This window comes from Myotis brandtii, unplaced genomic scaffold, assembly GCF_000412655.1.
Source record: "Myotis brandtii unplaced genomic scaffold, ASM41265v1 scaffold120, whole genome shotgun sequence".
Lineage (NCBI taxonomy): Eukaryota > Metazoa > Chordata > Mammalia > Chiroptera > Vespertilionidae > Myotis > Myotis brandtii.
The window spans coordinates 4,585,421-4,596,718 of record NW_005354174.1 but is presented as its reverse complement, the minus strand read 5'-3'; the positions used below and the strand labels follow the sequence as shown (position 1 = coordinate 4,596,718).

The 11,298-nt window shown below is 41.3% G+C and overlaps 1 protein-coding gene across 1 annotated transcript in view; it reads right to left on the bottom strand.

Annotated features, from left to right (window-relative positions):
• Positions 1-11,071, bottom strand: part of MAP3K3 (mitogen-activated protein kinase kinase kinase 3) — a 55,981-nt gene extending 44,910 nt beyond the window's left edge. Inside the window, exons 1-2 of the mRNA XM_014532124.1 lie at positions 11,047-11,071; positions 10,178-10,299 (exon numbers count right to left, since the gene is read on the bottom strand). Coding sequence (XP_014387610.1) covers positions 10,178-10,299; positions 11,047-11,056 — 132 coding nt within the window. The 5' untranslated portion in view covers positions 11,057-11,071. The remainder of the gene's footprint in view (positions 1-10,177; positions 10,300-11,046) is intronic.
• Between the last annotated feature and the right edge of the window lie 227 nt (positions 11,072-11,298).

The window sequence follows — 11,298 nt, the reverse complement described above, 5'->3', positions numbered from 1 at the left end:
ACCCATCCCCCACTGCCACCCACCCCTAGTTCCCCATTCGCCATCAGGCGATCGGAGCCTGCCGGCTGGGGGGAGGGACCAAGAGGTGGTCAGTGTGCCTCATAGTGACTGGCCATCCGAGGCTTGCCTGCGCCTCGGGCCAGCCCTGGGCAGCTGGGGGGCTGAGGGAGTCCGGAGGCAGGCACCTGCTGCCCCAGCAGGGCTGAGGGGACTGGGCGCCACCATCTTTGAGGGTGTGGCAGCAATTAGCATATTCCCTTCTTATTGGCTGTGGGTGCCACCATCTTTGAGGGCGGGGAAGCAATTAGCATATTCCCTCTTTATTGGCTGTGGGTGCCGCCATCTTTGCGATGGGGTGAGGGTCAATTAGCATATTGCCCTTTTATTATATAGGATTCTATTTTTAGAACAGTTTTAGATTTACAGAAAAATTGACCAGATATAGTAATGAGTACCCAAATACCCCCCCTCTACAGTTTCCCCTACTATTAACATGTTATATTAGTATGGAACATTTATTTTTGTTATAACTAGTTAACCAATATTGATGTATTAATTAAAGTCCATAGTTTATCCAGATGTCCTTAGGTTTAGTTTTCTCTGTTGATTTTTATCTAATTTTTATAGCAATAACAAGCACGTAACAATAGCTCTCATTTTAAAACTGAGATAATAATTAGATGCACCTATGAAGGAATCCCCTCAGTCCATTGGGACTGAGGGAACCAAATACATTCATAATCTAAGCACTATTCTATTAGTCAGAAATTAGTGCATTTAGTTGAAAAGGGTATTAAACTTTTGCTCCAAACTACAGATCACTCCTACTCAAGCATGTGATTAGTAAACAGTGTAAGTAAAGAAGCCTAGTGCTCTGAATCCCTTCTCTGATGTGATGACAGCCTTTCAAAGCACATTCATGACCAACTTCCATGTACCACACGGTGTGCCAAAATCTGCCAAATTCCCAAATCGGAGTTTCCCTTTTCAGGCTCACAAGAGTAAGCCATGGATAAGGAAAGTTCAGATAAAGATAATTTAATTCAATTCCTTCCCACCAAACATTCTCCTTGCCTCTCTGAGGCATTTCAAACTGGCCAAGTCCCCTTTCATGAGCTTCTCTTTTCCCCGCCTCTGTGACTCTATCCCAGCCCAAGGAACCTGCCACCACTCTAACCACTTCTGCTTCTTTGTTGGTTCCTCTTCCTCATTTCCTCTCCCACCCCTCCCCCAGCACAAGACCTGTCCTGATATCTGGACTTTTGGCCTCTGGATTGATCCCTCCTCACATCTTCTCCTCAGTAGAAATAAAAAATCTCTATATTCAGCCCCAATCTCTCAAGCAAAACTTCATCCAGAGAGAGGTCAATGTGGGGAAAAGGAGACATATGTAATATTTTCAACAATAAAGAATTAAAATTTAAAAAAAAACCACATTCATCTGTCTTCCACATATCTAAGGCAGATATGTTGTTGTTAAGAATGTAGTGCTAGCCCTGGCCTGTGTGGTTCTGTTGGTTGAACGTCGTCCCACGCATCAAAGGGTCGCCGGTTTAATTCTGATCAGGGCACATGCCCAGGTTGTGGGCTCAATCCCCAGTAGGATGCATGTGGGAGGCAGCTGCTCGATGTTTCTCTCTTTCTCTCTCTCAAATCAATAAAAACATTAAAAAAAAATAAAGAAGAAGAAGAATGTAGCACTAGCTTCAAACCCTGGCTCTACAACCTCTTAGCTCTGTGACCTTGAACTTGTTGCTAACCTCTCTGTGATTGTTTTCTCATCTATAAAGTGAGAATAGTGATAGTATCTATCCCATGGAACTATCAAAAAAATTGGATGAAATAACTGATATAAGTATGAGAACTGATATATCATAAGTGCTCAATAAATAATAATACAGGCCCATTATTCTTTAGCCAGAACTGTTGGGGCCAAAAGTATTTCAGAATGCACTTTTGGATTTAGAGAGGTAGTATGGTACATGTTCTATGTATTTTTTATTATTTGACACCTCCCCCCAGGAAGAGGGGCAGCACTCCCATGGCAGAGGTAGAATGCTCACAGGTATCTCGCATACTCCTCTGCATTGCTTAGCCTCTCTTGAAGTTAGTTTTGGGCTTTGTGACTTGTTCTGACCAAGAGTTGGGAACAGAATTGAATTTCAGATGATCTTCTCTGACAGCCACATGTTCCAAATCAGTGAAGCCAACCTCAATTAGGGTCTCTAAGTGACTGAGGAATCCTATCCTCCCCTTCTCTGTATTGGACATATTGTGTTAAGTCACTAAGATTTAGGGTTTATCTGTTAAACTAGTTTTTGTAATGAAAAGTATGAATATTCACAATAAATGGAATAAAGACTACAAATAACCCCTATGTTCATTCAGACCAGGTATTTGTTTTTTTAATCCTCACCCAAGGATATGGTTTTTTATTTTTAAGAGAAAGGGAGAGGGAGAGAGAAACATTGATGTGAGAGAGAAACATCGGTTGCCTCCCACATACACCTCCATCGGATATCAAACCTGCAATCTGGGTATGTGCCCTGACCAGGAATTGCACCCAAGAACCTTCAATGCATGGGAAGACGCTCCAACCAACTGAGCCACACTAGCTTTTGTTGCCAATGAGTTTGCCACAAATTTACCAAAAAATACTAAAATTGCCTTTCAGTTTACAGTACTCTTTGAATTGCAGAATTGCAGATAAGGGACTCTGGACCTGCAAAAGCCATATATAGACGCACAGTCTGTTTTTTTCACTGTAATATCAAACTCAACCTAGACATAGTCTGCATCAACTACCCTCCTAAACTAGTCTCCCTTCTTAGTGTTGCTGTTTCTAACCTTGGTACCACTGTTCTCTTGGCTACAGGCTCAAATCTCAGAGTTCTGCTTGATCCTTTCCTTTCTTTCCCCTCCTCACAGCCAGACAGCAAGTTCCAATTCTCCCTTCAAAGGTCTCTGGTTTAAGACTCTGTTACCCACTCTCCATCATCACTTACTTTGCCCCTTATTCTATCACTCCTGGATTCTAAAAGTAACTCTGTACTTTTTGGCAACCCCCTTCCAACATAGTTTACATTCCTCTACAATTTCAATCATCTTAACCACTGCTTTCATCATGTCCCTTCCTTACTAAAAAAGTAATCAGTAATCCCCATGACCTTACAGAATAAAGTCTAAGTTCTCAGCTATCATTCTAAGTTCTCTGGAATTTAAGTCCATTCAGTTTACCTAACCATCTCACATTGCTTGTTCTCAACAGGAAGCCTCTCCAGACAGATCAATGTCCACGCTATTTCCTGAAATATGCCATATTCATTCCTTTCCCTAGGCCTTTAATCATTCAGTTTCCCAACCTGGAATGCCATTCTTCTTCCTTTCCACCTAACTAAACTTTTGCAGCCTAGTTCAAGTGCCATCTCCTCCAGAAATGACTCCATAACTCCTTGGCCCAAGTTCATCTTTCACTTTCCTGGCTTCCTATAGCATTCACTACTTGTACCATATATTTAGGCATAGTCACATTTACCTTAGTTTATTTTTTTCATGAATTTCTCATTTCCCAATATGACTGCATGCTTCCCAGGGTACAGCAAACATAACATATTTCTTTTGTGTCTAAGAAACTTAAACTATAGGCACATGTTGAACTAAATGGAGAGATGCCATAGCTGCTGAGATAAAAGTTCCAGTACAAAAATTCATATCTAGACAGATTCAAGAGTCCCCTGCCCACTACAACCAATCTGGTGAAGGGAATAGTGAGAGATGTACCCAGGAGAACAGTGCAGGTTTCCAGGGTGACCTACATGCTTGGGAACTCAGTAGGGGCAATAAGAGTAACAAACGATGACACCAAACTTATACAGAAATGAATTTCTCAAAGTCTGAACTCAACAATTGAATATGGCTCACAAGAATTTTAAAAATGCAGTGTTTGTTAAAGGTTTGTGAACTAATTTGACCTGACAAAGAGCTCAGCTAGCCATCAGGTCTGGTACCCTCCCTCTAATTCTATAGTGCTCACTCTCCCTATACTTGCTCTATATTCTTTTGATGGCTCCCACATCTTTGGCATTAGAGTCCTTATTTTGCCAAAGATAAATAAATGAGAAGAAAAAGAAAAGGGCAATAAAAATCATTTTACTTGTATGTGACTCATTAATGTCCTAAGAGATCAGTGGAAGACATTATTTTAAAGCAGCTTCTTACAACATAGAAATCCAGGCTTGTGTATTGCTTTATATGTGTGGGGGTTTTTTTGTTTGTTTGTTAATCCTCACCTGAGGATATTTTCCCCCCACTAATTTTTAGAGAAAGAATGGAAGGGAAGGGGAGAGAGGGAGGGAGGGATAGAGAGAGAGAGAGAAACATTGATGTGAGAGACACATCAATTGGTTGTCTCCTGCATGCATCCAGATGGGGGCCGACAGGGGCCAGGGATCGAACCTGCAACCCAGATACATGCCCTTGACCGGGAATAAAAATAGGTGTGTGGGCCGACTCTCTAACCACTGAGCAATGCCAGCCAATGTATATTCTTTTATGTTTTATTTTCAAACTAGCCAGCCTATCTTTGCCTTGAAAGACAAAGGAAGTCCTGAAGAGCCAAGTCTATCATAGTAAAAACAAAAGGCAGTCTGTTAAATCACTGATCCTGCTGGGGGAACAACTCTTAAAGTTCTCCTCTAGAACTGATAGCCAAGAGAACTGACCTGCTTGTGCCTGCTATGAAGAAAGCAACTTTCCTATTCTGAAGCACCCAATAATGAACATCTAGAGCAGCGGTTCTCAACCTGTGGGTCGTGACCCCTTTGGGGGTCGAACGACCCTTTCACAGGGATTGCCTAAGACCATCGGAAAACACATATATAATTACATATTGTTTTTGTGATTAATCACTATGCTTTAATTATGTTCAATTTGTAACAATGAAATTGGGGGTCACCACAACATGAGGAACTGTATTATTGTGATCAGGAGTCAGAAGATCTGGGTTTGCTTCTTGGCTCTACTCAATAACTTTGCATAATCACTTTGTAAACTTTAAGGTACTACACACAGAAAAAGAGCACCTGTTGATTATAAAGCACTGTGAGTTGATGACTGCTAAAAGGATGTTGCATTAGGAAGGTTGAGAACCACTGATCTAGAGGGTCAGACTGAGACCCTGGGCTTTGTTCAAGCCTCTACCTACCATTTTGATAAGATTTGAGAGAAATAAGAATCTGTGGAAATAAGAATTCTATATTTTCCTCCATTTGGATTTTCAGAAATGAGTCTAGTTTCAGAAGTTTGCAAAGGGCCATCAGACAATAATAACAATTCAATAAAGGTAGAAAACCTTAACCCTTTAGGTTCCATGACAGTCTGCATAATTCTGGTTAGAAGCTTTCACTAGAGCTCATACCTACAATGCCAGAACATAACAGATGTGATGTAATCACTACTGCTTCATTAGTTTTAAATGTATAAAATGCTCTACGTTCTGTCCATGAACTTAAAACAGCTTGACGAGATAAACACAATGGGTATTTTCTCTGTATTTTAGGCAGAAATACTGAGGTTTATAAGGCTGTTAGACTTACAGTAAAATTATTGTGATCAGGAGTCAGAAGATCTGGGTTTGCTTCTTGGCTCTACTCAATAACTTTGCATAATCACTTTGTAAACTTTAAGGTACTACACACATGCTTATAGTTGTTGTTACTGTTGTTAACTGTTGTTGTGGAAAGCCCTCGGTTAGTTGTAAAAGCCGATGTTAATGGATTATTAACACTCAATGGCTCTGACCAGTAATCTTTTTACTACACTAAGCTGTCAAGCTCACAGAAAAAGAGCACCTGTTGATTATAAAGCACTGTGAGTTGATGACTGCTAAAAGGATGTTGCATATCACTACCTGCAAGACTATCCATAGGCCCTAGCACACTTAGAATGTGCCATATGTCTAAGAATGTCCAGCCAGCTCCAATCAGGTTGCAGGCTTTCAGGGACCTAATGTACAGAAGGAAAAGTACAAAGAACACAGATCCTACCTCCTAGCAAATAGTTCATAGCTGAGCACCTCATGGCCCATGTACTTCCATAGCTGCTCAGATGTTTAGTTGTTCCCTAAAGCATTTTCTTTTTCAATCAGTTACTTAGCTTATTTACTTAGAGAAGAGGATGACTGAAGCCCTGCCAAGCAGATATATTAAATTAGGTGGTCTAGTTCTTCCAGGCCTCAGCCTCCAAACAATTCTGTCAATGAACCCACAGCCCCTCTGGCTTTCCTTATTGTACCAAGCTTGAGCCCCATAAATCTGTGCCAATCTCAGCTCTGCCTTGTAGCCAGCACTGCCATTTTCACACTAAAGTGTTGTTTGCCTCTGCCAGTGCTCTCTCTCTCATGAAAAAGCCTTTCCTGCTGGCCAAAATACTTAACTACTTTCAACTGGGCCTCTGTAATTTGAATCTTTAGTCCAATTTTGACATCTCTTAGCCATTTAAATTAGGTTTTGATCTTTCATTCCTTTCTTCTCCTAAGCATGGACCTTCTGGCAAAAGATCTGATAATGGAGAAAACTGTTTAGTTCCACCCCAGGCCCAAGTGAACAAAAACAAAAATAATAAAAAATGTGAATTCACTCTGTAAATTGTAAAATCCTATGTTAATAGATCATTAATGTCTCCAGACTCTTAGGTAGGGTCTTTTCATTACACTAAGCTGTAAACACCTCTCTCCCCTAAAAGTTCCCTCCACCTCCATTTCACTTCATCCTTCCTAGAAATGCATTCACTGAGACTTCCTCCCTCTTCCTGCTTTCAGGATTTTGCTGAAGAATATTTCTCCTGGATAGAAGTTAAACATCTACTAGACTTCCCAGGAGAGACCATTCTACAGCCTTGACTTTATTAAGGGAAAAAACTAACATTGCCTTTTTACCCAATATTAGCATAACACTTTGCGCTTCAATTAACATAACACCATGTTTGTTCCATAGCTTCTCAAGCTTATGACCTGTATGAAGAAATGAATGTGTCAATGAATCACTAAACATCTCCAAGCATGTACTGAATTTTTGCCCAACAAATCAGTAGTCCCTTATCTATATATATATAAAAAGCCAGCGACTGTAATGGCCATAATGACCGATCACTATGACGCCCACTGTGGCCAGCGAATGGGCCAAATCAGGGGATGGGGCCAGCTGGCCAACCTCGAGGCCCCTCCCCCCTGCCTGCCCGCCCCTGATTGAACTCTCCCACCCTGATCAAGAGCGGGCCTATGGCCAAATGCTCCCTCTCTTCCCCTGGGCCAGCCCCATCCCGATCAGCCCACCCCACCACAATAGGCCCACAGCCCCTCTCTCCCTGGCCGGCCCGCCCCTGATTGCACCCCCACCCCAATAGGGGTTGGGGCTGGCTGGCCAACCTCCTGCATCCCCTCCCCCCAGTTGGCCACGCCCTTGATGGGCCCCCACCACCCTGATCAGCCCACAGCCCCTCCTCCCGGCCGGCCCCACCCCTGAAAATCATTAAAGGGCATCATCCATCTTGATATATGTTTGCAAACAACACATAAACAACTTCATCTCATGGCACGTGAAATGCAAAACAATTCTGTTGTGGGTTTTCTTTTGGCCATCCTTTATAATTAGATCCAGCCAGAGGAAAGCTATAGCTGCCAACATTAGATCTCAGGGCTGGCCCCACCCCCAATCGGCCCCCCAACCCCAGTCGGAAGCAGCCCCTTCCCCCAGCCAGCCAGGCCCTGATCGGTCCTGATCGGGGGCAGGCCGGCCAGCCAACCTCCCACCATCTCTTCCTCCTGACAGGCCGAGCCCCGATCCGCCCGGATTGGGGCCAGGCTGGCTGGACCCCACTCATACACAAATTCGTGCACTGGGCCTCTAGTATAATATATAAAGTTGTGTTGTCCAAGATAATAGTCACATGTGGTTATTTACATTTTATATTATTAATATTAAATAAAATTTAAAATTCAGTTTCTCAGTTGCTCTTTAGCTATGTGTGGTAGTGGCTACTACACTGGACAGCACAAATGTAGAACATTTCTATCATTACTAAAATTTTATTGGACAACACTGATAGAGTCTGCTTACAAGTAATATTATTGTGAGGAATGGTGATGAGAAGCACCTAACATAGGTAACAAGTAACCAGTACTCCCTACAAATCCACAACTTGTCTGGGAAATGAACTCTGTACTCTTGCAGCACTAGTATCAGGTTCAAAAGAATATTTTAACTTTAACAGATAATTTGGTTCCTTACCAAAAATTTGTCTCACTGACCACTGCACATAAGCTTGTTGTTATTGTGGGGCTGTTCACAAGGACTGAGCTACTGCTGTTGTGTTTTTTCTTTAAAAACAAAAAAACTTAGATTAATAGCTTGTATCCTCCTCTAAGCAAGTGAAAAAGTTTGACGATATTCAAGTAAATTATGAATCCAAATAGCCAGTACCTCTTGCTAAGATTACTTCCTAACCAGTAGTCAATTTTTTTCACAGCCTTCTACCTTCATAACCACTGACTTCACTCCACTAACAGCAGTAGGCACAATAATCAGGACTTTTCTTATAATGGCTTTTAGCTCTAAGCAAAATCCCTAAAAGGTAAATACCTCTCAAGGATCAATCAGGGTCCACCCTACCCCTCCTCTTCCCAGCCTGGTCCCTTTGGGCTTTCTAACTCAAGAAAGCTTCTCCTTTTCACCTACGAACTGATATACAGGCTAATAGTCCAGTCTGGAGAAAGATCAGCTGACTAGAGCAGAGTTAGCAAGCACACTCCACATAGGAAGACAGGAAGGAAAGTGAGGTCATTAGGCTCAAGCCTGGGGGAGGGGACTCACTTCTGGTAAAATGCTCCTTCCAAAAGCAGCTTTGAATAGAACTGAATTATAGCAAGGGAGAACCCACACAATTAGACAGAATAACGTATGAAAATAATACAAGAATGGGCCCTATTCTGTTGTTCCCTTAGTTCCGTAAGGTAACCACAAAAATAAAAACAACTTTCTAAACTAATCCTTCTATTAAAATGAAACAAAAGGTACTTAGGGTCCCCAGTTTTACTAAAGGCATGAAATACTCTAGGAGGCCATATTTAGCAGACCTCGGACAGAAAAACTTCAAGGGTGTCATACTTTCTCTAGAAGCCAAGGGTACTTCTGAAGAACTGGTAGACAAGGTGCAAATGAGGAGAGAGGTTAGCTGATAATGAAGAGATCCACAAGGGAGGATGTCATGGACAAGTTTTCATCAAACACACCAAACACCACCATCTAATATAGTGCTAGATACCCACTAGGGAAGAAAGCTCCCCATCATTCATTCCTTTCTGCAGGCCAAAGTACCCAGGAAATAGGGAGGTAAATGACACTGCACAGAGAAGGTTCTCAGCACGTAAGTTTAAATGTTAACAAAAATAAAAACTGTTTTCCAAAAGAACCACACAACTCTCAATAAAATAGGTATTCTCAACTATCTGAGTTAATAAAGGAAAACAACTGTAAACAACAATAAAATCACTCACTCATTATTACCTTTAGAATATATTATATGACATTTTATTAAATAAATTTCCCTTCGTAATTATATTTTATATAAGCTAATACTAAAATTAATTAAAATTTCCTGAGTATATACTGTAAAGTTGTCTTCTGAGTTAGGGATCATAAATCTGGATAAAATACTGGCCAAATAACCAGAAAAGTTATATAAATACTGTCCCCATAATAAATAAAGGAATTATTCTCATTCTCTGTAAATGAAACACTATACACAAGGTTAGATGCACAAGGCTTTGGATTCCAGATCATAATTCTTTTCACAATCTTTTTTGTTTTTTAATATACTTTTGATTTCAGAGGAAGGGAAAGGGAAAGAGAGATAGGAGCATCAATGATGAGAGAGAATCATTGATGGGATGCTTCATGCACAACCCTACTAGGGATCGAGCCCACAACCCGGGTATGGGCCCTGACTGGGAATCGAACCATGACCTCCTGGTTCAAAGGTTGATGCTCAACCACTGAGCTAGGTTTCTTTTCACAATCTTTTAAGTGTTACTTAAAAGTATTTATTCTTGGCTTCTCAAATATTTCCTATTTGAAAACTCCTCCCCAACAAATTTCGTTAAGTCTGCCAGGGCCACACATACCTGCCTATTTGGGTGACACGTGTCTTTGTTCTTCATGGTCTCATATGCAGGCACCCGGGGACGTCGGCTCATCTGGAGGGCCACCAGATCCTTCATGATCGAGTTCAATGCCTCCTGTTCATCTACAATGAAAAAGAGCACATGGGTTAAGATACTTTAGTACAGACCAGCAAAGTACTTTCACAAATTATATGACTAAAACTCAGGGAGTTCTTCCCAGGTAAAACGACAGGCTCTATTACTATAATTATATACATTTCTCTCTGAAATCTCTCTGAAAAGTAACTGAGGTCAGACTATGGCAGTTTGAATTTTAATGGATTTTTAACAGTTCTCTAATCAGATCGCAGGCAGCAACATTTACCAATTCACTGGGGGCAAAGGAGGTGCTCAAACAGAGCAATTCTTCCAATGTCACAGAAACTCAACCAGGAAAAACAGATGAAAAGTTGGAGAACTGAAGAACAACACGGCACAGTGTAGTAGGGTACTGAGTGAAAAGATGAATTCATGGAGAGCTGATTATGGAAGGGAGTTAATCACAGGCTTATTCTTCAAGTATCATATGTAGGAGAGCACATTTTAAAAGGTACCAAACAAGGATCTCAGGTAGTAGTTCTGAACAGAAGTTGTCTTACAAGCCTAGCCTTTGAATACCCTCCTCCCAACCCGTCACAAGTTTATAGGCCTTCTGCTTCCCATGGGAAGTCAAAAGGCAGTTCTATTGTTTTTCTTCCCTAACTAACCAAGCAATGCATTGTTTCTTTTTTACTGGCATTACTTTTAAACCCCTTTTCTTGAAATAGCATAAAGTACTAGAGTTCTCATGTACTGAAGACAACTGGCCAAAATCCAGAATCCAAACCAGCCCAATTCCATGTTTTCCAAATTCTCCTTGTCCACTTCAATAGCATTTGAGAGTTGAAAATAAATAAATCTGTTGATCTGAAAAGGAACATGAGGGATGGAGTTGTTATACTTGCTTTGGTGACAAGTGAGTCACCTGGGGATTTGGGGCACACCTTAAAAGAATCAAGAACACCCAAATACAGTGTCTATCTTCTGCCCTTTATCACTGTCCCTTGGAAATATTCTAATACCCTATGAAAAGGAAAGAAGAG